Source organism: Marmota monax, unplaced genomic scaffold, assembly GCF_021218885.2.
Source record: "Marmota monax isolate L192 unplaced genomic scaffold, Marmota_monax_Labrador192_F-V1.1 WCK01_AAM20220418_F8-fsc00151, whole genome shotgun sequence".
Taxonomy (NCBI): Eukaryota; Metazoa; Chordata; class Mammalia; order Rodentia; family Sciuridae; genus Marmota; species Marmota monax.
The window spans coordinates 2,280,872-2,306,091 of NW_026694226.1; the positions used below are offsets into that span (position 1 = coordinate 2,280,872).

General features: G+C 55.4%; 3 protein-coding genes and 1 long non-coding RNA gene across 6 annotated transcripts; 2 read left to right on the forward strand and 2 right to left on the reverse strand.

Annotated features, from left to right (window-relative positions):
* The first annotated feature begins 5,059 nt into the window (after positions 1–5,059).
* Ndufa4l2 (NDUFA4 mitochondrial complex associated like 2) lies at positions 5,060–7,242 on the forward strand. The gene is made up of 4 exons (XM_046466583.2): positions 5,060–5,189; positions 5,500–5,588; positions 6,341–6,401; positions 6,509–7,242. Exons 1-4 carry the CDS (start codon positions 5,133–5,135, stop codon positions 6,563–6,565), a joined length of 264 nt encoding a protein of 87 aa, XP_046322539.1. The 5' UTR covers positions 5,060–5,132; the 3' UTR covers positions 6,566–7,242.
* Positions 7,243–7,441: 199 nt separating this feature from the next.
* On the reverse strand, positions 7,442–12,452 carry Shmt2 (serine hydroxymethyltransferase 2). 3 transcript variants are annotated; one of them, XM_058586150.1, is made up of 12 exons: positions 12,313–12,452; positions 11,082–11,279; positions 10,518–10,597; positions 10,151–10,351; positions 9,794–9,875; positions 9,523–9,645; positions 9,258–9,402; positions 8,765–8,925; positions 8,461–8,560; positions 8,221–8,376; positions 8,032–8,139; positions 7,442–7,907 (listed from the first exon to the last, which is right to left on the reverse strand). In XM_058586150.1, the coding sequence occupies exons 1-12, from the start codon at positions 12,343–12,345 to the stop codon at positions 7,780–7,782; spliced, it is 1,515 nt and encodes a 504-aa protein (XP_058442133.1). In that variant the 5' UTR covers positions 12,346–12,452; the 3' UTR covers positions 7,442–7,779. The 3 variants fall into 3 exon arrangements, with proteins under 3 accessions (XP_058442133.1, XP_058442132.1, XP_058442134.1); XM_058586149.1 differs by lacking the exon at positions 12,313–12,452 and adding an exon at positions 11,933–12,112; XM_058586151.1 differs by lacking the exons at positions 10,518–10,597; positions 12,313–12,452 and adding an exon at positions 11,933–12,072.
* On the forward strand, positions 11,276–12,871 carry LOC124108191 (uncharacterized). Its single transcript, XR_006856634.2, has 2 exons — positions 11,276–11,791; positions 11,909–12,871. It is a non-coding gene; the product is annotated as an uncharacterized LOC124108191 (long non-coding RNA).
* Positions 12,872–15,303: 2,432 nt separating this feature from the next.
* Nxph4 (neurexophilin 4) lies at positions 15,304–24,569 on the reverse strand. Its single transcript, XM_046466582.2, has 2 exons — positions 24,374–24,569; positions 15,304–16,835 (listed from the first exon to the last, which is right to left on the reverse strand). The coding sequence occupies exons 1-2, from the start codon at positions 24,428–24,430 to the stop codon at positions 15,969–15,971; spliced, it is 924 nt and encodes a 307-aa protein (XP_046322538.1). The 5' UTR covers positions 24,431–24,569; the 3' UTR covers positions 15,304–15,968.
* Positions 24,570–25,220: the final 651 nt, after the last annotated feature.

Genomic DNA, 25,220 nt, shown 5'->3' on the forward strand with positions numbered 1-25,220 from the left:
AGGGACAGGTCACAGGCACACGCACACACCACAATCACAAGTCAACCTTTTACTCCCATCCCTCCTCGGGATCCGCCTATCACAAGTGTGTGAGAGGAGAGACAGCAGCGGGGCTCTGATCACCTCTATTCATCAAGAGGGCTGAGGGGCTCAAAACCGGAGGCCCTCTCTCCCGGGACCACACACACACACACACACACACACACACACACAGCTGAAGCAAAACCAATTTACTGGCTCATTGGGCGGCGATGCTGGTGTGGGGGTATCGAGGAGCAGGGAGAGCGGCTGTTCTCCCCTTACACTCGGGGGGCGCCCCCCTCCTTCGCCTTACCGAGCCGGCAGCTGTCCCTAATTAGAGCGGTGGTTTAATTGGATTTATCAGCAGTTAATAGGAAATTAAGCAAAGGGCCCGAGAGAAGGGGGGCGGGAGTAGCCGGGAAACAGACTGTGCTGAGCTGGAAGGAGGGGTATTGGGGTGCCAGGGGTGGGGAGAGAAGACACAGTATCACAACTGAGCCCCAAGATCACTCCCTTCTTCTGCTCAGTAAGCTCCAGGCCGATTGAGCCCTGGCCCGCGGGCCGGAAGCAAGTCCCAGGAGGGTGCGTCAGGCAAGACAGCAACCCTGTTTGAGCCCCCAGCGCCTCCCATTCCCACAGCAGCCGCCTGGGTGATGGATGATGCTGCCTCACACTGCAAAGGTCATAAGTCTGGGCCAAGGAGCAGACTGAATTGAAAATAGATCAGAGAAAGGGCCAGGGTACTAGGGTCCAAGACTCAACTTGCATCCTACCCCTCTCTACTGTCCAGTCTTGAAGTCAGAAGATTGGGCAGCAAGGATGTGAAGGTCGGGTAAAGAGGTGGGACTCTCACTTTGAAGCCCTCTTGGGGGATCTTGGGAATCTCCCAGTGCAGCTGCCACTGTCCTCCAGTGGTCCTACCCCACCTTCCTCACCTGCACCCTGCCAACTGCAGGAGTCAGGGCAGCAACCCACTGGGACTGCTTGCAGTGGATATCCAAGGACCACACCACCCTCTCTGAGGACCAGGGAGGGAAGCTTGCAGGCTGCCAAGAGGGGGCTACAGGCCTCTGAGTCCACAGCCCCAGGTGCCTCCTGTCAGCACTATCTCATTACACTGCTGGGCTAACAAGGTTTGCTCTGGGGGCCCTGGCGACCTCTGAGCCACACTTCACCCAGAGGAGCACAGATGGCAGCTCCTGAATATGTGTAGGTTTGAGTCTCTGAGTGGCTGTGGGTGGTAAGGTCTTTCTGTGCCCATGACAATTATGAGCACCGGTACTCCTGGTGTGTGTTGTCTGTGCCCTGGGTGTGTGAGCTCCAGATTTATGTCCATTTATGGGCTCTGATTTTGTGTCTGTCCCTGAAAGTAGGTATTGTTGGGTTTGCCTATTTCCCACTCCCAAGCTCATCTCTGATTTCCAAGCCCCAGGGTGTCTAGGTGTCTGGATGTTGATATGTGCTTTGGTGTGTCTGTGTTTATGCGCTCTTCACGCCTGGGTGTGCCCCAGCTGCGTGCAAGCATCTCCTTGTCTCTGCCTTCAGGCCTGTATGTGTGAAAATCAGGAAGAGCCACTGGTGAGTGTGTGTTGCTCCAGCATCTCCTTCTGCAGGTGTGTGTCTCGGTGACAGTGAGTGGGCGTGTGCTGGGTGTGAGCCGCGCGGCGGCGGTATACATCCGAATGACAGTGCGATGCGCGTGTATGTGAATATGCGCACGCGCGCGTGACTGGGTGAGTCTCCCGCCCCCGCTCCTTCCTCTCCCTATTTCTATTCCTCTCTCCTCTCCCGACCGGCTCGGCTCCGCGGTCCGCATCATCTCCATCCATTATTGAAGAAACAGCCGCGTCCGCTCCAATCACATCAACACCCCAGCCCCCTCCCCGTTCCGCTCGCCTGGTGGCTCCTCTGGGTGCTGTGGAGGGGGAAAGCCCAGACGCAACTGGGGGCGCCGGGCGGGAGCGGATCATGACCCTGTGCTCTGAGCTGAGCCAAACACCGGGACGCCGGGGTCCCTGGCGGAGAGCGCTTTGCATAAACAGATGGCACCGGCGTCTTTGTCTCATTCTCTTGCTCACTCGCCGCGCAGCTCCCGGCTCCGCTTCTGTCTGACTGATGCAATCATGATCATCTTGGAGCCTCGGGACCCCGCGCCTTTAATAGTGGCACAGAGGGTCAGGGGGCCCGGGGCTCCCGAACAGCTGTTGGGCACTGTTTCCCTTCCGGGCGCCCTCTCCACATCCCACAGCTGCAGCAGGAAGATCGAGGCCACTCCGAGGTGATGGGCATGTGGAGGTGACCAGGGAGGGAGACCCTGAGCAGTGTACTGAGGTGTCTCCAGGCTGTCCCATTGGACTGCTGCCGCCTCACAGGAGCAGCAAGCCAGAGAATAGGAATAGAGGTGGAGAATAGAGAGAAGGGGGAAAACAGAGAGAGACAGAGTAAGGCGTTTGTAAAGATAGACACAGGGAGATAGAGAAATGTAGAGGAAAGGAAAGACACACAAGAAAGAGAAACATGCAGAAGGACAAAGCCAGGTAAAGGGAGAGCAGCAGGGAGACATACACAACCAGAATATAAGAAACAGAGAGACACAGACACATAGAGACACACTCAGAGTCAGAGGTAGTCAGACAAATGACTCAAAGAAGAAAGAAGGGCAGAGGCAGGCCAAGTCAAGAGTGTGAGTTTCGGGACCTATAGCCCCAGAGTGGGCGTCCCAGTCCGGCATGGTGAGAGGAACCAGCCTGAAGCTGGGATGCTGCTTACAGCAATCTTCCGCAGCAATCCTCCAAGACCCTTCTGCGGTCTGTGGCCCCACCTCACACCAGAAGAGTGAAAGCTGAGGGACCTACTGTCTTCGTGGCGGGCGTAGCGGGAGTGACCCGTGGGAAGTGAACCTATACGTTTGCAGGCTTACACTTACCTGCTCGAAAACTGGGCATGTAAGGGCCGGCACTTCCTGACCGGAGAGCCGAAGGCCTCTCCCCGGAGTTTGGGAGCCGCTCCTCCAGGGGGCGCTCGCGACCACCATCCCGGGAACAGGGTAGCACCAGCGAGCCTGTGTTTGACGCGTTGAGCTGCCAGCTAGAGGATTTGGGTCCTAGTGGAATTTAGTGTTCAGTCTGGTCCGGACCCGACCCCAGGACGCGCCTAATTCATGGCTAATGTCTCCAGCGGTCCATCACCTCGGTAGGCCAGCGGGGCCTTCCAGAGTCATTGTGGTGAGAAAGTGCAGGGAAGGGGGCGGGGGCGGGTAGGGAGAGAAAGAGGGAGGAAGGTGGGGGAAGAGAACCCAGAAGTTCTGTGTTCCAGCTCAGCCCCAGAGATCATGGTCCAGGGATGTGAACCAAAGAAGAATAGGCTCACAGAAACTAGGACCACAAGCAGGTAAAAAGCCAAGGAGTCACGGAAAGCCAATATTGGAGGGTCAGAAAGCCGGCTGAAGCCCAAAGCAGGATAAACAGTAGCAGTTGTAGCAAAGAAGCGGGACCAAGGGTCTGTGTCACCAGAACTCAGAAGAAAGGGCGGAGGGAAGAAAGTGAGGGCCTCAGAGCAAAGGAACCCGGGCAAGAGCCAAGGATCCCTCCCGCTGTTCTGACTCCTCAGCTGTGCCACAGAATGCCAGATGTGCAGCCCAGCTGGGCAGCCGCTCTAGCTAGAGATTTTTAGCCCAGCGGGCTGAGGGGCTCTGTGTGTGACAGGACATCTCCTCCCTGGCCCAGCCCTGGAGGTGCGGGCGCTCAGGGAGGGTTCTGCGCTGCTGGAGGCTCTGACATTCCCGTCAGCACCCCTCTTCCACCATCACCCCCAACACACACATCGCAGCGAGTCTCTGTCTCTTTGTTCTCGCCATGTCTCTGACACTTTATCTCATTATCCGCCGGAGGGAGGCGGAGAGCCCGGGACCCCGCAGCCTAATTACAGCTGCGCTTGTCAGCCCAGGGCGGGGGAGGTATCAGTGTGAGAGAAGGGGAGGGGGTCTTCAGGAACAGCCTTCTCCTTTTCCGTACCCCTGAGGGGCCCAGCGGCGGGTGCACAGCTCGCCCCTGCCCGTGCAGCCGTAGGGCGGGTACCAGAGAATAGAAGTGGGAGACCTCGGCAAGATCCCAGCGGCAGAGGCGGGAGCTGATGGTTGAGGTTAGCGTGGGAGTGGGAAAAAGCGGATGAAGCGGGCTCCTGCTTCCCCAACACTTCCAAATTCTAAAAAAACGGGGGTTGGAGCCTTTCCATCCTGGCAGTGTAGCATACACCTGAATTGGCTGAACAAGAGGCAATCACTCTGCAATTCTGTCTCTGTGCCTTTTTCTTTTTCCTACTTCATCTTTTCTATCTTTGCTGGCTTCCTCACTCCATTCTCTTCTTGTCCTACAGCCAGAGACAGAGGTGGAGGGTAGCCTCTTTGGTGGTGGTAGTGGGGCTCCACCTTCACTTCTACCCCAGGTTGCCAAGGAAGTCAAGTCTCTCAGACTCCCAAACTGCCACAACTGACCTTCTATCCTGACTCAGATACACCTGACTTATCCAGCCTCCAAGCATCTTTCCAGGGCAACCACAACCTGGAGAAACTGCTCACAAGATGGGCTGGGCAACTCTAGTGAGGCCATCCATCCCCCTCCTTCTCCCACTACTCTGATATAGGGCAGAACCAGGATCATCAGTAGCTCCTGGGTGGCTCTAGGGGTGAGGGGTGTCAGGAAAGCTCTGCAGATGCCCTCACTGGTCCCTCGTCCCTCTGGTCCCACCTGTGAATACTTCACACGTGCTTGTTGCAGGTCTGTCAGTTTGTCCCACTTTTGTATCACCCTTCAGTCAGTCTCTTGGTGCCTGTGGGGCCCCTCTCTGAGAGACCTAAAGCCCCAAGTATGATAGTGTCCCATGGGTCAGGGTGCAGGCACATAGAGGAGAGAGTTGGGGAGCAGATACTTTCTGACTTCCCAACAATTCCCATGTCTGCTTTGGGATTGCCGGGCTTAAGCGAGCTGGGTGTGGTGTGGTGTCGGAAAACGCCAGCGGGCTGGGCTAGGCTGACCCCTCCCTGGTGGTGGGCGGACCCCAGGAGAAGGAATAGAGAAGAGCCACAGAAGAGCACCAGACACTGGAAAGGCGTTATGGCAGGAACCAGTCTAGGGGCCCGCTTCTATCGGCAGATCAAAAGACATCCGGGGGTGAGTTCAGTCCTCAGAACTTGGGATTCTAACTCCTAACTCTCATGCTGTCCTACCCTGCAAGTCCTCCAGAGCCCTGCCTCCTGCCCAGTTCCCCCAGTGCTCCAAATCTTCCCTTGGAGACACCCCTCCTCAATCTATCCCTGCAATATGCCTCCATATCCCTGGAAATTACCTCAGACAGTTTGGCTGAGGGGTAAGGAAGACCACAGAACCAGACCTTGGGTGGTTTGGCAGACAAAAAAATTTAACTTGTAAAGTTAATGGGAACTATGAGGAGGGGGCTGACCCTGCCCTGTTTTCTTTGCAGCTCATCCCAATGATCGGTTTCATTGGCCTGGGCATGGGCAGTGCTGCACTCTACTTACTGAGACTGGCCCTACGCAGCCCGGACGTATGGTAAAGGCTGGGCTTGGGATTGCAAGCAAGGGTCCTGGGTGTGGCAAGGTAGAGTGGGAAGGCTTGGACCTTTCTGGAACAATGAGAATCCGTAACCCTAGCAGGAATCCCAAGGCATCTGGTATCTTGGGGCTGGAACCCTGACTTGGGAGACCCCTGCCTTCCTTCTATCCCACCTGACTGCTAGACTTGCTAGTTTGGAGCCAGTTGAACCTGTGTGGCTCCAAGGCCCTGTTGCCTTGGCAACGCTGCTCTGCTGTCGCTGCAGGCTTTTGGGTACCTCTGTGTCCTTGCAGGTAGACTGGGGGTATGGCTGGGTGAGCTACTGGGGGTGTCAGTGGGGCTGGGGAGGTGCTAAGACTTAACACCCTGCTGGGAAGCAGCAAAGATTGATTGCTTTCATAAAAAGATGCACCTACCCACTGCACTGTCCAAATTCAAGGACTGAAACCCCTGCCCCTTGAGATCTGCCCAATTCCCAAAACTCTGCTCTGAGGGGTTAACCTAGGGTAGCAGGAAGCAAGGGGTAGGGAGTCCCTGGACTGGGTTGTCTTGTCACCAAGCCTCACTCTGACAATGTGACAAGCTTCTTGTCTCACTTGTCAGCACCCACTAACATGCTCCTTCCCATCGGTCTCTAGGAAATGGGCCCCCAAGGTAGGAGACACGGAGGGGGTGCTAGGGTGGGGGTAGAGCCCTAGCTGGAACCCAGTCCCAGATTAGAGACTCTAACACTCCCCTCTCTTCTCTAGCTGGGACCGGAAGAACAACCCAGAACCCTGGAACCGTTTGAGCCCCAATGACCAATACAAGGTACTTCCAGGTGACTAGGGCTGCTTGTCCATCACTTATCTCCTGGTGCTTCCCCTATGGGGCAAAATGGGTCTGTCAGGACAACTCTCCTTTCCCTCTCCTCTTAGTTCCTTGCGGTTTCCACTGACTATAAGAAGCTGAAGAAGGACCGGCCAGACTTCTAAACAGACTGGGTTCATGAGTTCGATGTAAACCACACACTCATTTCTTCCATTCCCTGCTCTCAGACCCTGGGGCATCAGTCTGGCCATTCTGTCAAGTTCCTGCTTATACAGGCTTGGTTCCCACGCAGAGAACGCAACTCCAACCCCCACCATCCTCCCTCACTCCCATCTGCGGAAGCGCCTCTGACCCTTGGATTGAGTCCCACATGGGGGAGGGGAGTCAGGGCGGCAAGCAGCAGCTGGGTCCAACCCAAAGGGCCCAAGCCAGCCCCTCTGCTCTCCTACCCTGTACTTGCAGGGTGTGGTGCAAGCTACGTGTTAAGCGTGGCCTACGTGAGCCAACAGCAAGCAGGGACCTGAGTGCCAAGAGACGTGGCAGGCCCCATGTTAACCCAGGCTCTGAGTGCCTGCCCAGGGGTGGTGCTGCTCAGGCTCGACTGGGCTCGTCGCCTATGCCCAGCCTGCCTAGGCTGAGGCACCCATGCCATGTTACATGCTCTTCCCTTGCCCAAGCCTGCTGCCTCCCACACCAATAGCACCCCCTCCCTGTACGCACCTGGCCTTCCCCCAGCAGCTTCCCACTGCTCCTCTCCCCTCCCTTCCCTTGCTCCCTTCTGTCCCAGGGGATCAAACAGAAGCAGCCGTGGGCAAAATACAATTTCATTTAACAAATTGAATTTGCTGCGCCTGCTAATCACGTCTGGTGTCCGCTCTGATCAGAAACACAGAGGAGGCTGCAGCCTCCTGGGGCCTTGTGGTGGTGGTGGTGGTGGTGGTAGTGGTGGTGGTGGTGGTAGGGAAGGGAGGAACACACTTTGAAGGAGTCAAATCATCTGCTGGCCCAGGGGACCCCTCCCACAGTAATAGAAACTCCTGGGCAGGTGAGCATTTTATTAGATTAAAAAAAAGGAAGTGTGCCACCCACCCCTTCCTCTGGCTCAACTGGGTAACTCTCCCACCTCAAGAAAGAGCAAGAGTCTATATAATACTGATAATGGCAGAGGATTAGGGCAGAAAGCTGGAGGTAGAGTGGGGCTCCTTCTAAATCTAGTTACAAAAAAGAAACCTCAGCTACAAATTCTGGCAAGGGGGACTATACCTCCTCCACCAAAAAATAGAATGGTAAGTAGTATGCCCTTCCACTGGCCCAGGTGAGGCAGGCGGGGGACAGGGGTAGTAATTTCCAGTCTGTGGGCCTTGATTCCCAGGTGTTTTCAGCGCTCATCAAAACCAGGCATGGGGAAGGCCCTGGCAAATTGCTCCACCCTTTGCCTGAGGTTGGCCAGGTGCTGGCTTGTTTCTGGGTCCTTGAGCAGGAAGGATTTGAAATCCTGGAGCTTGGCTAGAGCGGTGAGGGGGGAAAAAAAAAAAGGTTAGCATTGTATGGAAGGCAGTGAAATCAGCTGGGGGAGGGAGCACAGTGAGGTAAAGAGGCTGGCTAGGGGGCTCTTTCTTTGTCTGCTTACCAGTCTTACTCTTCACCTTCAAACCGATGTTGACTCCTTCATCAATGAAGTCCACAACTCTCCGGAAGTCATCCTCACGGAATTGCCGAGAGGTCAAGGCTGGGGCCCCTGGAGAGGCAGGAAAAAGGATTAGTATAACTAAGGTCACCCGTTGTGGGCGTCCTTCCCTCCCTGAGCCCCAGATCTCACCAAGCCGCAGGCCCCCAGGGGTGATGGCACTTCGGTCTCCAGGACATGTGTTCTTGTTGGCAGTGATGGACACAAGCTCTAGCACCCGCTCAGCCCGAGCCCCATCCAGGCCTTTAGGCCGCAGATCTACCAGCACCAGGTGGTTGTCAGTGCCACCTGAGGGGGTTAATAATCAGGGAGTGGTGAGTCTGGTGCACCTGCTTGAGGCTATAAAAGCCCTCACCCAGCCCCCTGGCTCACCAGACACCAGTGAGTAGCCTCGCTCTAGCAGGGCATCAGCCATGGCCCGAGCATTCTTCAAAACCTGTAGGGAGTACTCCCGGAACATGGGGGTACAAGCCTGGGAATGAGACAGTAGCACCTGTGACTCCAGGCCCCAGGTCCTACTTCTTCTGCCCCTTCACACTCAGCATGGCTCCAGGACCCCAGCTTTGACACCTCCCGTCCTGGCAGTTCCCTTCCATCAGCTTCAACTTTAGTTACCAGAAGCATTTAAGTCTCGGGAACAATGTCCCCCCCACCCCCATAGGGCAGGCTCCCCAACCTGTTTTAGGGCCACTGCTACTGCAGCAATGGCATGATTGTGTGGGCCCCCCTGCAAGGATGGGAACACAGCAAAGTTGATTCGGTCTTCAAATGTGTAAGGTATCTCCCTGCCAGTCTTGGGGTCCACAGACTGTACCCCTTTCCGATAGAAGATGAGTCCTGACCTGTGCAGAAGGTGAGTGGTTAGAATCTAAGCTAAAAATAAAAGATAAGGATTGGGGAGATCAGAGGAAGTTGGCTGGCTTGGGCTGTCGAGGCCTCTCAGAGTCCCCTCAGTTGTCCTTTGTACAGTGGATTCCAGTGGTGGAGGGAATCAGCCCCTCACTCCCACTCACAAATCCCCTGCCAAGGAATGGCCATCAAAAGCAAGAAAAGGAGAACCATCACAGACTAAATGGAAGTCTTCCGGGGTATAGGTAGGAATGAATTCTCAGATCCAGCCTAGAGCAGGGTGTGAAGGCAGGGAAAGGCAAGGCATGATCTCAGGGAACCTGACCTGGCCCCTCGAAGAGTCTTGTGAGTGGTGGTGGTGACAATGTCCGCATGCTTGAAAGGTGAGGGGATCACCTTGGCAGCCACCAGGCCACTGATGTGGGCCATGTCTGCCAACAGGTGTGCCTTGACTTCATCACACACCTGGACAGGTACAGAGATAAGCCTCAGCCTGGGGAGGGCCCAGACAGGCATACCCAATGCTACCCCCCAATCTCTCCACCAAACCCTGAGACAGTGCCAGTACTCCAGCCCCCCACCAACCTCTCTCATGCGGGCATAGTCAATGAGGCGAGCATAGGCACTGGTACCAGCTATGATGAGCCGTGGTCGGAAAAGCCGAGCAGTCATTGCCAACTGGTCATAGTCAATGAGTCCGGTTTGGGGCTGGACAGACAGATAAACAGCTAAAGGCCTGAGATGGCAATAGTGCTTGTCCCTCCTTAACCCTGAGGGCTGCCCAGAGCTCTAGCCCCCCCACTGCCCAGCAGAACCAGGGCCTGGGCAACTACCTCCTACACCCTAGAGCACTCACATTGAGTTTATAGGGCATAGACTCAAAGAAGATAGATGTGGCAGAGATCCGCTTGACGTCAGACATGTAGCCATGGGTGAGACTAGGAAGTGAGACGAAATAAGGAGGTCTCAGAGTGTAAAAACTCAACTTCCTCACTCCCTTCCTACCCATCTCCAATGTCTGTCCTGAGCTTGCTGCATCTCATTGCTCTGTCCACTCTGTGGTGGACACTGATGTGACTGCGATCCTATCTTCCTCATCCACTGTAACATGCAGGACAGGGAGAGGTATGATATGGAATACAGTGGGTATGCAATAACTCCTTTGCCACATTAGTACTGTCTACAGCTCAGCATCTGCCCCATCCATACTCACTGGCCCCCATCAGGCAGGTCCAACCCCATGAGTCGGTCATGCGGCTGCAGAAGGGCGGTGTAGGCAGCCAGATTGGCTGGGGACCCTGAGTAGGGCTGGACATTGACTCCCCACTGAGCAGGATCCAGGTCAAAGGCTTCCAAGGCCCGGCGCTGGCACAGCCGCTCAATTTGATCCACTACCTCTGCTCCCCCATAATATCTGCCATGAAGAGAGGTACATAAGGGCACAGAAAAAGGACTCTAGACCAGCAGCAAAGGACTGGGAAGGCCACTGCTCCATAAATACTGGAGGGTACAGGAAGGTTCCACCACTGGGAGCACCATCCCTGATGTTGCCCTCCAGCCCTCTGGTGCCTAGCCCTCACCTCTTGCCAGGATAACCCTCCGAGTACTTGTTGTTCAGACAGGACCCCAGGGCCTCCAGCGCAGCTCGGCTGCAGAAGTTCTGGGGTGATGGGGGGGCAATGTCAGAAGGTATTGAGTCCCTTCCCCTGGACCCCCATAGCCCCGCCCTGCCAGAGCCTGCAGGCTGCAGGGGGGAGTCAGGCTGTACAAAAAGCTGTTAATTCTGGGTTCTTTGCCAAGCATGGGGCAGGGCCAGAAGGAGCATTCTCAGAAACTCAGCTGCCATGATGTTGTTCCCAGTAAGGTCACCTGTCCACTCAAATTTGTGTTTCCAGGCTCCTCTTTCCTCTTGGGAGGCAGAGAGGGAATAGTTGAAGCTGTAGGGACTCTGGAAGGCTGTGTAAACTTCCTAATGCCCAAATATCCATAAACTGGCCTTGCTTTTGCTTCAGAGGAGAATAAAGAGAGGGAAATAAAGCCCAGCAGAAAGGCCCTGAGTCTGACAAGGAAATCTGAAGAAATATTGGCAAGATAGCTTGTTACTACCTATACCCACCCCCCTACCCTGTCTCCCCAGCTCCCACCTCTGAGGCAATGAGCTCCAGGCCACGACACTGCCTGTCCTTCTCCTTCTGTAGTAGTTCCCACATCTCAGGGTCACTGTCTGACAGACTCTCCTGGCCTGTCCAACCTGTGGTTGCTTCTCCAGTCTGAGTTTGGGCCACCTTGCTGTGCTGAGCTCGAGTAGCCATCCTGACCAGTTGGTCACATCTCTGCAGAGGCTAGGGGCAGGAAAAGCTATGGTCAAATAAAAAACTGTCCAAACAAATAGTCTCCCAATCACCCCCAGCCATGCTTATACAGCCCTCTGGCTCTGTACCAGGCAGCCAGTTGTCCAGCCAGACTGTTCCAGTTCTTTCCACCCCCATCTCCACCTTTAAAAGCCAGTTCTAGATCCAAGGTTGAGATCAATGTCCAGAGGGGTAATTCTGATTCGTTCCACTCACCTCACCTCAGACTCTCTCTCCACCTCAACCCATGAGCCACTCTGCAAAGCCACAGGGCAAAGCTTATTCTCCAGAAGCCCCTGTCTCCCAAATTCAGGAGAGAGCCAGAGATTCCAGAACCTCCCCACCCATAGGAACAAAGGGGCCTTTCTTCAGGGCCTCCACAAACTGATACCCCAGTCAGGAGAAGAGACCAAACTGACAGGGGTTAAGGCCACAGGCTGTAGAGGTGGTTTCCAGAGCAATGGAGGTGGAAGGGCAGACCTGAAGCAGTCCCTGGGAAAGAGGTATTGGGGGTGGGAGGATGTGTGGGGAAGGGGTGGATCCGCAGGGAGGCCCAACACATATCCTGTCCCCATGTCACCGTCGCCCCCCCCCCCCCCCGCCTTTACACTTCCTTCTAGCCCACACTGCCGCAGGACCCCTGCCTGATGAAAGCTGTGGGGCTTGGTTGCATCATCTGCATGGTTCCAGAGCTGGCGGGAAAGGCTCGGGTTGCGGGTCGAAGACGAGAACCCACTCGTTAGCCAGCACAGTGTCTGTTTAGCAGCCGGCGCAGTCCTCTCCCCTAATGCCACGTTAAATGGGCGGTCACGAGGCCCTGGGGCATCTGACTGCCAGAACGAAGAGAGAACCCAGTTCACCCCACGCGCGCCCGGGAGTTTCAGGGATTCCCTAGTTACACATCCGCTGAGGCCCAAGAACACGTGCAGTGTAAAAGCCAGGAGAATCCGAGAGTTTGTGAATGGGCAAAGGTAGGAAGTAGGGCTAATCACTGGTTATCCAGTCTCCGGAGCCCCGTTCTTACCCGAGCCACCCGGAGGAAAGAAAAGGGCAGCATCGCAACTCCACGTCGCAGGAGGTACAGCCACCAACTCTGGTCGGAGAGTAGCAAAATGTTGGAAAACACCGTTCCGAGAGCGCATGCGCGAGAACGACCCGAGAAGCCCGGCAAGGGAAGGAGAACACGCGTGCGCAATGGTGCCACCTTTGTGGCCTTTTGGGAATTGTAGTTTTCTTCCGCTTCATTCCACATCTGTAGCCCCAAGGCTAAAGAACCTTGCTTGAAAGAATACTGGACTGCTACATATTCTAACTATCCTGAAGATATCCGGGATTTCTTTTTCCTGTCAATTGTTAAGACAAGAGTTTATTGGATATCTACTGAATATCGAGTATTCTTAGGCTCTCTGGGAAATCCAGAGACTCCCATACAAGATAGGGTAGTGCTGTGGAAATCACTGTGGTTTGAAAGGGTGGGACACTTGAGTTCAAGTTTCAACCCCAGGTAGTAGCAAATTAGCTTGCTGTACCTCAGTTTCTTCATTTGTAAAGTCATAATAAAATATCATGCGGTGGGGATGAAATGAGACTTCTTATGTAAACATGAGCTTCCATGGATTGTCTTCCACCTATTCCTCTGAGTCACAAAACTGCTTCCTCCTCCAAGGCTATTTTCTCCTCCTCAGACAGCTTAAAGGAGAATGAGGCGTCCCCTCCTGTTGCAGTTATTCCATTTTGTTACCTGTCCACTTGATATCCTGTACTCAGTGAGTCATCTTTATTTATTTATTTATTATCTATTTATTTGTTTTATGGTACTGAAGCTTGAACTCAGGAGGCTCTACCACTGAACCACATCCCCAGCCCTTTTAAAATTTTATTCTGAGATGGGGGTCTCCCTAAATTGCCTAGGCTGGTTTCAAACTTGCGATCCTCCTGCTTCAGTCACCTGAGTAGCTGGGATTACAGGTACAGGGTTGGCCACTGTGCTTGGCTAGAGAACTTCCTTTTAGTCTTACTGTATCTGGATAAAAACCCTGAGTAATTTTAGTCTTACTGTATCTGGATAAAACCCCTGAGTAAGGTACTCATTGATATCTTTTTTTTTTTTTTTAAGTTTTTGGCGGACACAACATCTTTGTATGTGATGCTGAGGATCGAACCCAGGCAGCAAGCATGCCAGGCGAGAGCGCTACCGCTTGAGCCACATCCCTAGCCCCTGATATCTTTTTTTTTCCATAATTTTTTTAGTTGTAGATAGACCAATAGCTTTATTTCTTTTATTTTTATGTGGTGCTGAGGATGGAACCCAGTGCTCACATGCTCACACGTGCTAGGCAAGTGCTCTACCACTGAGCTACAACCCCAGCCCTAATTGATATCTTCAACAAAAGATTTCCAAATGACTGGGGGGGGGGAGGGTGCTCTAAATGAATTTCAAAGACACATTCAAACCTCTTCTCAATGATTCTGATAAGCATTAGTTTTAAAAACCACTGCATGGGCTGGGGATGTGGCTCAAGCGGTAGCGCACTTGCCTGGCATGCGTGCGGCCCGGGTTCGATCCTCAGCACCACATACAAACAAAGATGTTGTGTCCGCTGAAAACTAAAAATAAATATTTTTTTAAAAAAACATTGCATTACACAGTACCATTACACATAAATTAATTCAATACACATATTGACCTTCTACTTCATGCCAGCACGCCATTGCCCTGAGATTCCAGAAGAGCTCACCGACTACTGGGACATCAAGAAGTGAACAGATGACAAAATTCAACAGGTGCAATGTGACTTTTTTATTTATTATGTCTTTACAGTTGGGGAGATTGAGGCCTAGATAGGCTAACTTGCTGATTCCATTCATTCATACCTGTCTTTCATATCAGGCCTCAGTGTCCCTCCCTAGATCTAACTTCCTTCCCACTCTGGCTCTCAGCTTTTCCAGGTGTTCTCAGCAATAAGCCTTGTGTAAGGAGACTTCTTTGCTATTCTTCCTCCGATCTCTAACCCAGAACCTCTCTCCATCTTCCTTCTTTCACTTGATCCCATTATTTATCCATTCATCCATCTGATATATACTTTCTGCTCACCAACTTTTCACTCTCAGGCATGCTGGTGAGTCATTGTCAGGCCAGAGCTAGTGGGCAATCCCTTGGTGAGCACTGATCTCTGCCTGTGGGCATCTTGACCCCGGACTTCTCAGAAAGAAAGCAGGATGAAGAGGAGTTGTTCCTCTGTGCCTCAGCTTGTCTGCACCCCTTCTTACCCCAGTCATGGGGGTCCCAAGGGGAGGGGGGCTGCTGAGCTGAGAACTGCTAATGAAGCAGCAGCCAATTAGCGGCCCCGGCCAGGGTTGGGGGCGGATAAAATTAGCAGCAGAGGCTGCAGGAGGGAGCTGAAGGCGCGGGTGGAGAGGGTGGGCAGCTGGCTGAAAGGGGCTGTGTTTGCTGGCGGCTAGCAGCGGCTACGAGGCCCCGCCCTCCAAACCCGCGCTCATCCCTTCCCCCATCTTGTCATCCCAACGCTCCCTCCCTTCTTCGTCCGTCTGCAAACTCAGCGCCCACGAAATTAGGAAGGAAAAGGAAGATCGATGACTCCAGATGCCGCAAACACTGTTCCCCCTCCCTCCCAACCTACCTCCTCCTCCAAGCTCCGCGGAGCTTAGCAGGTTGTCAGCGCTCTGCCCATTCTGTCCCTGAATCTCCCTCTTTTTCAAGTCATCCCAAATAGTGCGTTGGTAGTTCCCACTCAGGTCTAACACTCATTCTATCTGCAACAGCTTCGCTTTGCCCTCTGCAGAGAGGGGAATCCCCACCCCAGGTAGAGTTCTTACTCCAAGGGTCTGATACATTTCTCTGTGATCCAGTCTTGGATGACCTCCAAGGTGCTAGCTCTGTCACCTTTGCCTCAGTTTCCCCGTCAGTCACGGATGGAGGAGGCCCTGGCCAGGTCTCTATCAGACAGAAATTCACATCTGTCTTCCTCTTCCCTACAAAGGTCTCACACAGACACGTATTGGATTTCACTTTATTTTGTTCCCTTTCCCGTCTGTTTTGGCGTAGAAAAAAAATATCACCGAGAGGAAGCAGCCAGAGAGGGCAGGTGGAACTGCACTGCACCGACAAGAGGGAAGCAAGCAGAGGGCAGAGGCCGGGCTGAGTGCCCCTGCTTAGGAGTTCTGCTTCTGCGAGGTTGGGAGGAAAAAGGGACAGGCAAACGGCAGGCAGAGAGGGATAAGGATAGGCCAGGGGTTTAATAGACCTTTAGTCTTTACCAGGGGCACAGGAGAACAAGCGCTTGGGGGCCAGAATGTCTGGGTGGGATAAGGGTGCCAGGCCAGGTGTTATTAAAGCTACGGGCAAGGGGAGTGCCCAGCCCAGCGCCAGAAGCAAAAAGGGGATCCGGTGTGGACTAAGAGGACCCTGGTACCACCTCCAAACCCCGCCCATTCTAGGGCTGCGCCCTTATCTCTCCACGTTAGGGTGTATCTGAGGGGGTTACAGCCTCATGGGCACTCCCCATAAGGACAAGGGAAACACTGGCTGATGAGGGCTGTCCCCTTCCGCCGCACTCCGCAGCAGGAGTGGAGGAGACCACAGGAGCGGAGGGATATCGGGAGGAGTCCCACTTACAGAGGCTGGGATTTGGCGGGATGCTCAGGGCCGGGCCAGGGGAGCTATCCAAAGTAAGGGTGTTCACTTTGGAAGTTATAGTCTGGGCATACCTTCTGCACCAGTTTGTAGTCAAAGCTGAGGAAGGAGACGAAGATACAGATGACTTTGAAGGGCTTGGCACAGAGCCAGGCGGCCTGGCTCTGCGTGTGCTCAGTGAAGCACACCTGCGACGGGTCGTACAGGCACGGGCGGTGCTTACGAGCGCGGTTTGTCTTCTCATACTCCACGTGGCAATTGAAAGCGCGTGATTCTTTGGCCCCGGGCACTCCCAGAGCGCTGCCTAGTGAACCTGCCAGTGCGCCCCCAAGGGTGCCCCCAAGCCCCGGTCCCGCAGCTGCCGCCATCCCTAAAGGGGGCCCCAGCCCAGGAAGCACCCCCTCCAGGGCCAGCGTAGACTGTAGTGGGTGGGGGGCAGGCCCAGGCAGCCAGACGCCCCCGAACTCCACACGCTTAGAAGGTGGCACAATACTGACACTGAGGTTGCCCAGACTGGAGGAGTTGTGGCGGAAATACACACTGAAGGTACCATTCACATGGTCCACGATCTTGCCGGTCACCAGCAGCGAGAACTTGAGGGTATGCACTCTAAAGTAGAAGTCCCCCCAGCCGAAGATCTTTTTGGCTCGTGCGGCTTTGATGGACGGCTTCCTCTTAGTGCGCTGAGCCGGCAGCGCCCCGGCCACCCCCGCCTGGGTCAGCGCCCCCGTGTGGTTAGCCGGCCAGGCCCAGCTCCAGGCGCCGGCCAGCCCCAGGCCGTCAGAAGACCTGGACGCAGGGAGCTGTTGGCCAGGGGCACCCCCTCCTGGAGTAGCTGGGCGCAGCTCCAGGTACTGCGGCCTTCCCGACTCTGGTATCTGGGCACTGACGACCTGTGTAGGAACAAAGAGGAGGGAAGAGAGAGATGCTAGAGTGGGCCCTGGCCACCTTGCCTGAGCCCTACCCTGGCAGCCCTTTTCTGCAGCCACAAGGAGACCACATGCAGTCTTCCGCGGGTAGTTCAGGAGTGGATGTTGGAATAGATCTGCAGCCCTCAGTTTCCAGTATCTGTGAGATGACCTGAGAATCCCTGTGTTTCTCCACTGAGCTCCAAAATGAACCCAAATGCCAAATCCAGTGTGGGCATTGGTGTGAGTAGGGAATGGGTCCAGGAGGCCTCCTTCTTTCCTCACCTGGCCCATGGATGGTTCCAAGTAATAGGCCACGGAAGAGTTGGAGTGGAGCATGTGAGGCCGTGACCATCTCAACATACAGCATCAAGAAAGAGGTGGGAAGACCTCCCAGCTTCTGCGGAGACTAGAGCTCGCTTCCTGGCCTCAGCCCTGACTGCTCAGCGGGGAAGGGCCGCTGAGAACCGGTTGAGCTATGGAGAAGAGTCCCCGTGCGGTGGGTTGAGGCTTGGGGCTAAATGGGCTCCCCTCTCAATTCGGGCTCCCCTCTCAATCCGCAGCGCTCCTGCTGTGGTGGAGGCCGCCTGACCGCCCTTCCCTGGGCTGGGAGAGGACTGGAGGAACTGCCCCCGCCCGCTCACCGTCTCTGTGTCTCAGGTGGCGGCCGATCTGGGAGACAGCGCGGGCGCTAGTACAAGATGGATCGAGAGGCGGGAGCGTCCGGGCCAGGCCCGGGCCATCAATTATCTGGGTGGTGGTGGTGGTGGGGGGTGGCCGAGAGTGAAGGAGAAGGGGAGAGAGCGAGAGGAAGAAATATGGAGATGCCGCTCCAGCAGGGAGAGCGGGAGGGAGAGGAACCGAGAGCGTGTCAGAGTGTCAGTCAGCCTGTGCTAGCCACCACTGTGCTGTTTGGTGTGGCCCTGACTTCGTTCAGGTCCTGGGGGTGGGGGAACAGTACTGTCTGTGTCGGTCTGGGATGGCTGTGTTCCTGTTAGCCTGAAATGGTGTGTATCTTTCTACCCAGAGTTGCTCTGGTGTGTCAAACTGATACAGACTGTATATGTATCAGTCTGTGGTGGTTGGTGTGGCTGTGGTGAGTCTGTGTGTTTGTGTGTCTATGTATATCAGTCTGAGGAGGCTGTGTGTGTCTATGCCTGCTTGTAGTGGATGTACATCAGTTGTGGTGATTTGTGTATATGTGCTTGGATTGGCTGTGTGTCTGTGTGTTGATACCAGTGAGGCTATGTGTGTCAATTTGTAGTAGTAGTGTCTGTGGTGGTTGTGTTGTGTGTCTGGGTTTGTTATATGCCTACCTTTGGTGGTATGGAGGTTGTCACTTTTCCTGTGTGAATTCCTATCATCCTCTGTCCATGTCTAAAGCTCTTTCTAGAGGGGGTGTACCCATAGTGACAGTACAAGTATGGTCTGCGTTCTTGTGTGTGTGTGTATGTGAATTGTATATGAGGGAGACATACTGGCCTGCAGGCTGAAGAGTTTTGGGTACATAAGGAGGCCTGAACAGTGTAGGTGCCCCCTCTGTTTGCACACACCCATGTGTACACAATACGTGTCCGCAGGGGACAGGAATGCAGAGCCAAGCTACTGGGCTAGAATCTCTACCGCCTGGTCCCCTTCCCTGCAGCACTGCGATCCCAGGTTATTAATGCTGCCGCCACCCGGTCGTCATACATATTTATCGCCCCCCTCCTCCTTCCTCCCATGCAACCCTCCTCCCAGCCCAGGTGAGGGGGGTGGAGGCAGCAAGAATGATTGACTCAGACAGACAAGCTTGAGCTGGCATCTAACACTGGGAGGGTGGGGTTGAGAAGGGCTGGGGGAAGAAGTCTTAGCATACAGGGGCAGGGAGAAGAGACTTCCCAGGGGAAAAGGACCAAAATCCAAGAGGTAGGCTTGAGCCCTGGAAAGGGCATTGGAGGAGGGAGTGGGCAAGCTTCTAGGGAGAAAGTCAAGATGTGCATTATTGAACTCTGACCCCTAATCTTAACCCTCTGAACCCAACTGCTGCTCTTTCCAGGAAAGTCTAGACATCCAAGTCCCCTCCCCACATGCTGTGACTCCAAATGCACCCCAGTACACCCCAGCATGCTTTATGTCCTGCAGCAAGACCTGGCCAGGAGTGGTTCAGTCCAGTGACTCCTCAGAGACAGGGACTAGGGGAGGAAATGGGGTTGGACAGGATAGGGAAAGGTGCCAAGAGGTACCCCCACCTCTGATACCAGACAAATTGCTGTCTTTGCTTCTATGATCCTGGCAAATCCCTGGGCTTTGGACACTTACACCCCCCCACACACACGTCAGGGGCTGGAGACAGCCCAGATACAAGGGAAGAGTTGAGGGGAGGCAGCCAAAGCGACCTTGGGTGGGGGTTAGACAGGGAGCGCTGGAGAGTCTGTGAGGAAACGAGCCGAGAAATGGGAACATGGAATAAAATAAAATAAAATCCTCCCTCTGGCTTCTTTGATCGCCAGCACTCTCTCCCTCTCTTGCTCTCCCTTTTCCACTATTTTTTCATCTCTCTCTCTCCCCACCCTTCTCTCACTCTTTCTGTTTCTTCCTCCACTTTGTCTCTGCCTCTAATTTCTATCTTCCAGGATTCTGTCCCCCCTCCCCCATTTCTGTCTTTAACTGAGGCAGTCTTCTGTCCTTCAGGCTGTAGCAGTGGTGTGTGTGTGTGTGTGTGTGTGTGTGTGTGTGTGTAACTAGGTGGTAAAGGAGCTCCTCTTTGCTTAGACCCCTTCTCCCCTTCCTCGACTAGGGGCGGAAGCAGGGTGTTGTCTGAGGTGGGGTCCTCACGCTGCAGAGCTGGTTTAATTAAGCTAATTGGGCGCGGTGACATTTGCAGAGGGGAGAGGCTAGCACCACTGCCAGCACATGGTGGGGGGGAGGTGTGTGGTAGCTGGGGGGGGGTGCTTCAGCAGGCCCAAGAGGGTAGGAGCCAAGCCAGAGGCGCATTGCCCCCAAAGCAGTGAGCCCATGCACCTGAGGGGAGTTAAAGGCATCTCTGGCTACAGAACAAGCTCCACTGGGGGAGAGGGCTCTTTTGGGATGAGATTGCTGGGGCAGGGGATAGTCTGTCAGCCCCCAGCCGCATTGCAGGGTGCACCTCCCCTGGGCCAGTCATTTCTCTGCATGGGTCAGGGTTTTCAGGATTTGGCTGGGGGAGGAAACAGTGCCCTGTGGATGAGAAAAGAATGATCCAGGCCTGAAGTGGGGAGGGAGAAAGAGCATACTAAGCCCCTGCTCCTAGAAAGAGACAAGGGCATCACAATCAGGATGGGGTGAAGTCTGGCTGGGAATCACAGATACAGAAGGGAGTTAGGACAAGAGGTGGGTAGACATGACAGGATGGGGTGAGCACTGAGACAGAGATGGAACAGGAATGACATTGGGGACTAGGAAGGCACAGCAACAGAATTCAGAGACAAGGATGCAACAAGGATAGACATGGGGACAGGGATGCGGAGGAGAACAGAAATAGTGGACAGGCACTGGACAGAGACACATCGGATGTGGATGCAGATGGGGTGTGGATCAGAGGAATGGATAAAGGGTACAGAAAAGGATGGTAGCCAAAATGGGGTAGGGATGATAGATGAGGAATGGGCATTGGGGTCAGACAGGAATGAGATGGGACTGGGAATGGGGAGATGGTAATGGGGACAGAGTAGGGGTAGAACAGAAATGGAGAAGGATGGTTATTGAGCAGAAACAGGGATAAGGGTAGATGCAGAGACCTAAGATGGGGATGGAGGAAGCCAGTGAGGACTGGAATGGGAAATAGAGGGCAAGGAAAGTGACTGGAGACATGGACAGAGATAGAAGCTGAGGACAGGTATGAGAGAAGCCAAAGGAAGAGGCAGAAGGCCAGGCAGGATCAGGCTTTGGGAGAGGCCGGGGGTGGCGGGGGTGATGGGGTGGAGGCAAAGATACCTTATTCCAGACCCTACTACAGCTAGCTGGGGCGGGGGACTGCGGGTGGGGTGGGGTGGGCTCTGCCCTTGGGCCGGGCGCCCCTTCCCCCTCAGCCCCGCCTGCCCGCCTGCTCGCGGCCTGCCGCGCAAGGCTCACCGTTATCTGAATTTTGATTTTATTTTATTTTATTTTATTTCCCTGCTTCCTAGAGCCGGCGCGGTCCCCCCGGGAACGGCCGCCCCCCACCCCCCGCCCCGCGCCTCACTTTATTATTGCAATAAATGTGCCTATAAAGGCGCCGGCTCGGGGGCGCGGTGGGGGTGGGGGGGAGCCGCGGAGCGGGGATGTAATTTCCCGAAGCCGGAGCCGGAGGGGGAGTGGGCGGGGTGGAGGTGGAGGAGGGGCAGGCGGGGGAGAGGGTGAGATTTGCCAATTTCCTACGCTCAAGGCCGCACTCCCTGCTCCCCATCCCTGCTCCATAGCTCGCTCCTCAAGGAAGCCCTCCGACTTCCCTGCACCCAAGGGAGGATCCCTCCCCCCATGACAGGACCCCTCTCTGTTACCTTGTTCCCCTCCCGCATGCCTGCCTTGAGTTACAGGGGCTCTGTGTGAAGTTCCCCATCTCCTGGCCAATTACTCCATCTCTAACCCTTGTGAGTGACACCCCCCACCCCCACCTGCTGTTGGCTTTCAGGAATTATTTTACCCTTCCACAATTTTTGACCCCAGTGGCCCCTCTTTGCCTTGTTTCTGTCCTTCTTACCTCACCTCTTTGTCAGTCATCTCTTCCTGGATCTCTAGTTCCTCACTCATCCCAACCCATGATCCTCTAAATTCTCCTTCCAGCCGCACCCCTCCCATTCAGGATGTGGGGCTTCCACAGGAGGTTCTGCCCCAGGGAACTGTCACAGCAGCCCCCTTCCCTGTGTCCCTAGCACAGCTGCCACCCCTGATTACCCCCAAATCCCTGCCGGCAGCTCTGGGCCCAAGCCCAGGCTGTGCGTGCCTAAGTGGCCCAGCCAGAGATTAGCTGGGGGGGGGGGGCTAGAGGAGGGTAAGGAGATGGGAGGTGGTGGCTGGACCAGGGGCTGTGGCCAGCCAGCTCTGAAAGACTGGCTTTGGGGCCTAATCCTTCCCTGAGGCAGGATAGAGCTGAAAGGTCCCACAGGGCCCCTCCCTTGCCCTCCCCCAGCTAATTAGTAATTAGTGATTAGTGATTAGTGACTATTGATCGCCTGCTGCTTCTCCCAGTAGGCAGCTGCTTTGGCAAAAGTGGGGGAATCAGAGATACAGAGGGAAAGGAGTCGGACACTATATTAGAAAGATCCTGAAGCAGCCCTGGCAGTAAGGCAATGGAAGCCAGAAGCAGTAGAAGCCAGAAGTCCCAGACCCTGAGAGACCAGGATCCTAGAGCAGGAAGGAAGAAGACAGAGAACTCCTGAAGAAAGGACTAGTGAAGAAGAGGGCTGGTAGTGCTTGATGGTTAGGGGTTTCCAAAGAGCTACTGTGAAAACTGTCCCCACGAGCCTCTCATCCAGTGTCAGCCTCACCTTTCCCCACTCCTAGTGCTGACACTGAGACATCCCTGAAGGCATACCCACACATAAATCACATTCACATATATGAACACATCTGCAGCTTACAACCCCATACCTATATTCAAGTACACTCAAAACAAACACACAGATGCACTCAAAAACCCCAGATTCATATACAGATGACATATGTGCCCCAGCATGAAATGCACCAAAGTCCCTGGGGCCTACACATGTGCACACACTCTATTCACCAATACACATAAGCACATAGGCAGGTATTTAGACATGTAGACACTTCTCTGCACACATTTGTCCATCACAATTATACATATTCATACACTCACAGTGTGTACACACACACACACACACACCACGCATAAAACAGATCCTCACATGCACACAAACTGGACTAAATGGCAGATATCTCTCTCCCTCTGACTTCAACACAGAGGCCCTACAGCTGCAGCTCTCACATACACTCAGATAGATCCCATCGCTCATATCCTCACTCTCACTCTCCCTCAAGTCTCCACCAGATGTTTCATTCCCCTTCAGGGGGCGAAGAAAATTAAACCAGATCTGTCCACTGGGGAGTTTATTTGATGGGGAGAATGAAGAGGAGAGGGGAGGAGGTAGAAATGAGAGGCAGGGCAGTGTCATCCCTACCACCTCTTGACCCTGTGCCTTCACACAAGGGTGGTGGTGGGCCAGACACCCTTCTGTAGACCTCTAATTTAGTGTTGGGCAGCAAATCCAAAAGAGTCTTCCACCCGTGAAAGCGGTTTTCATGGAGGGGGTTCCTCAAGGTCACCAGGTGGGTCTGGGAGAATTAGAGAGCTCTATTGGTAGCTTCACTGGAGTAGCCCCTATCTTGCTAGAGTTGCTGAGGGCAACTGGGCTGGGCAGGTGGGGGTCCAAGTGTTGGGGGAGAACCCTTTCCAGACTCCATATGGACTGGGAGTTGGGGCTTAGGGAGTGGGGGTTTAGAGAGCAACCTGCTTGCCCCTAAACCAGGTAGGTCACCCGTTGAGGTGCAGGAAACAGGGAAACCATGACTAGGGAGGCTAATGAAGGAGAGGGCAAGGGCCTAGGCCCCCTTTGTGGGACACACACCTGGGCACAAACAGATGGCTGCACTGTGAAGCAGGCACTTGCACTCATCCATGCAACGCCAACATCACTACCCTGACACTTCAGCATACACATACACCCTGGGCCTCAGGGCTAAACATCCAAGCCTGGCTTCCCTGGACACATGCAGGCAGGCATACAGCCCACACGTTGACCCACACATGCACACTGTGTACATGAGCTGAAGCTTCAAAGTAGAGAGGGAGGCAGGATTCTGGGTCCCCTTGGCTTCTGGGTCCTTTTCCGAGAACCCTGGGGAAAGAGGCAGCAGCGAGGCGTGGGGGCAGGGAGGAGAGAGTCCCTGAGACAGCAGCCCCCATCGCGGGTCGAGAGAGGGGGGTGTGTCTGTGAGGCTATACAGGGGAGATGGTGTCTCCGCGGGAAATGCTATGGGAGATTGTAGCCAAGTTCAGCCGTGTCCGTGTGGGTCCGTGTATGAGCGTGTGCCCGGGCCGTGTATGCTCCCAACACAGCGCCTACCTGGCATTGTGACAAGTGCAGAGAAGAGAAATGGGAAGGCGGGGGTGGAGGGGTGGAAGGACCTACAGACAGTGAGAAAGGCGAGCGAGGTTGGCGCGGAAAGACAGCAAGGCTGACACCCGGCTGGCTTGTCTGTCTGTCTCGCACTCCCGCTCTGTCTGGCGCACTCGCGGGTCGCGCTTCGTCCCCTCCCCCGCCGCGCCTGAAGCCGGATCCGGGTACGGCCTCCACCCGTACCCCCCCGCCCCAACCCTCACCCAACTTGCGCTGGGAGAGTGCCAGTCCTGAAGCGAGCAGTCTGTCTGTCCGCTTCGCCCACGCCGCGCAAAGTTGGGACGCTCGGAGCTGGGGGCGGGGCGGGCGCACAGATCCTCTAGTACTCTGGGACCTTCGCGTCGAGGACCCCCAGCGCTCGCGCCTCAGCCCTGCAGCCCTTACCTTCCTAAGAAGCCAAGGGCCAAAGAGCAAGAGGAGCCATTCCGCGAGCAGTCGCATCTTCCCGGGCGGCCGAGCTGGGCGGTCAGGGCGGGTCCCGGGGACAGCCGGACAGGGCGCGGGGCTCCGGGCTGCTGGGCGGCGGGGTGGCTGCCGAAGCGGCGGGAGCGGGCGGCGCGGCCCGCGGACTGAACGAGAGGAGCGGAGCGCGGCGCTGGGGGCGGGGCGCGGGCGGGGGAGAAAGTTGGGTCTGACTCGGGCGGGCGGGGGGGGCGGGGCTCCGCGGCGCTCCAATCCCGGCCGCGCCCCGCGCGCCCCCTCCCGCCCAGCTGGGGGCACCGAAGGTGACTTTCACCCCGACACGCCCCAGACACGCCCCTGGTCCAGGTGCGAAGCGGGGAGGGTTGAGGGGCTCAGGGGCCGCGCCCTCGAGAAGCCGGGTCTGTGCACCGACGAGGAATAGGAAAGGGCGTGGGGCTCGAGGCTTTGGGACTGTTCGTGTAAAGGGGGCACCGCGGAGCAGGAATCTGGCGAGGTTCAGCGATGCTGCAGGACCAGGGCCCCTTGATGTCCCGGGGCCCGTCTATGCCCTGGGCCAAGGTGGGTCCCAGGGCAGGAGCCGGGCAGGGGCCAGGAGCAGGGCAGGGGCTGGGGTGAGGGCGGGGTGGGGCCTCAGGCGGCTGCCGTGGCTCTGCGCTGACGGGGATGGATGGGCGCCCCGCGGCTCATTCGGCCCGGAGATGAGAATCATTGATCACAGACGGAAACCCCATCACGTCTGTCAATAGGGCTGACAAACGGCGCCCGCCGCCCCCCACCTCCGCCCTACGGCACCTCTGCAGTCTCAGGA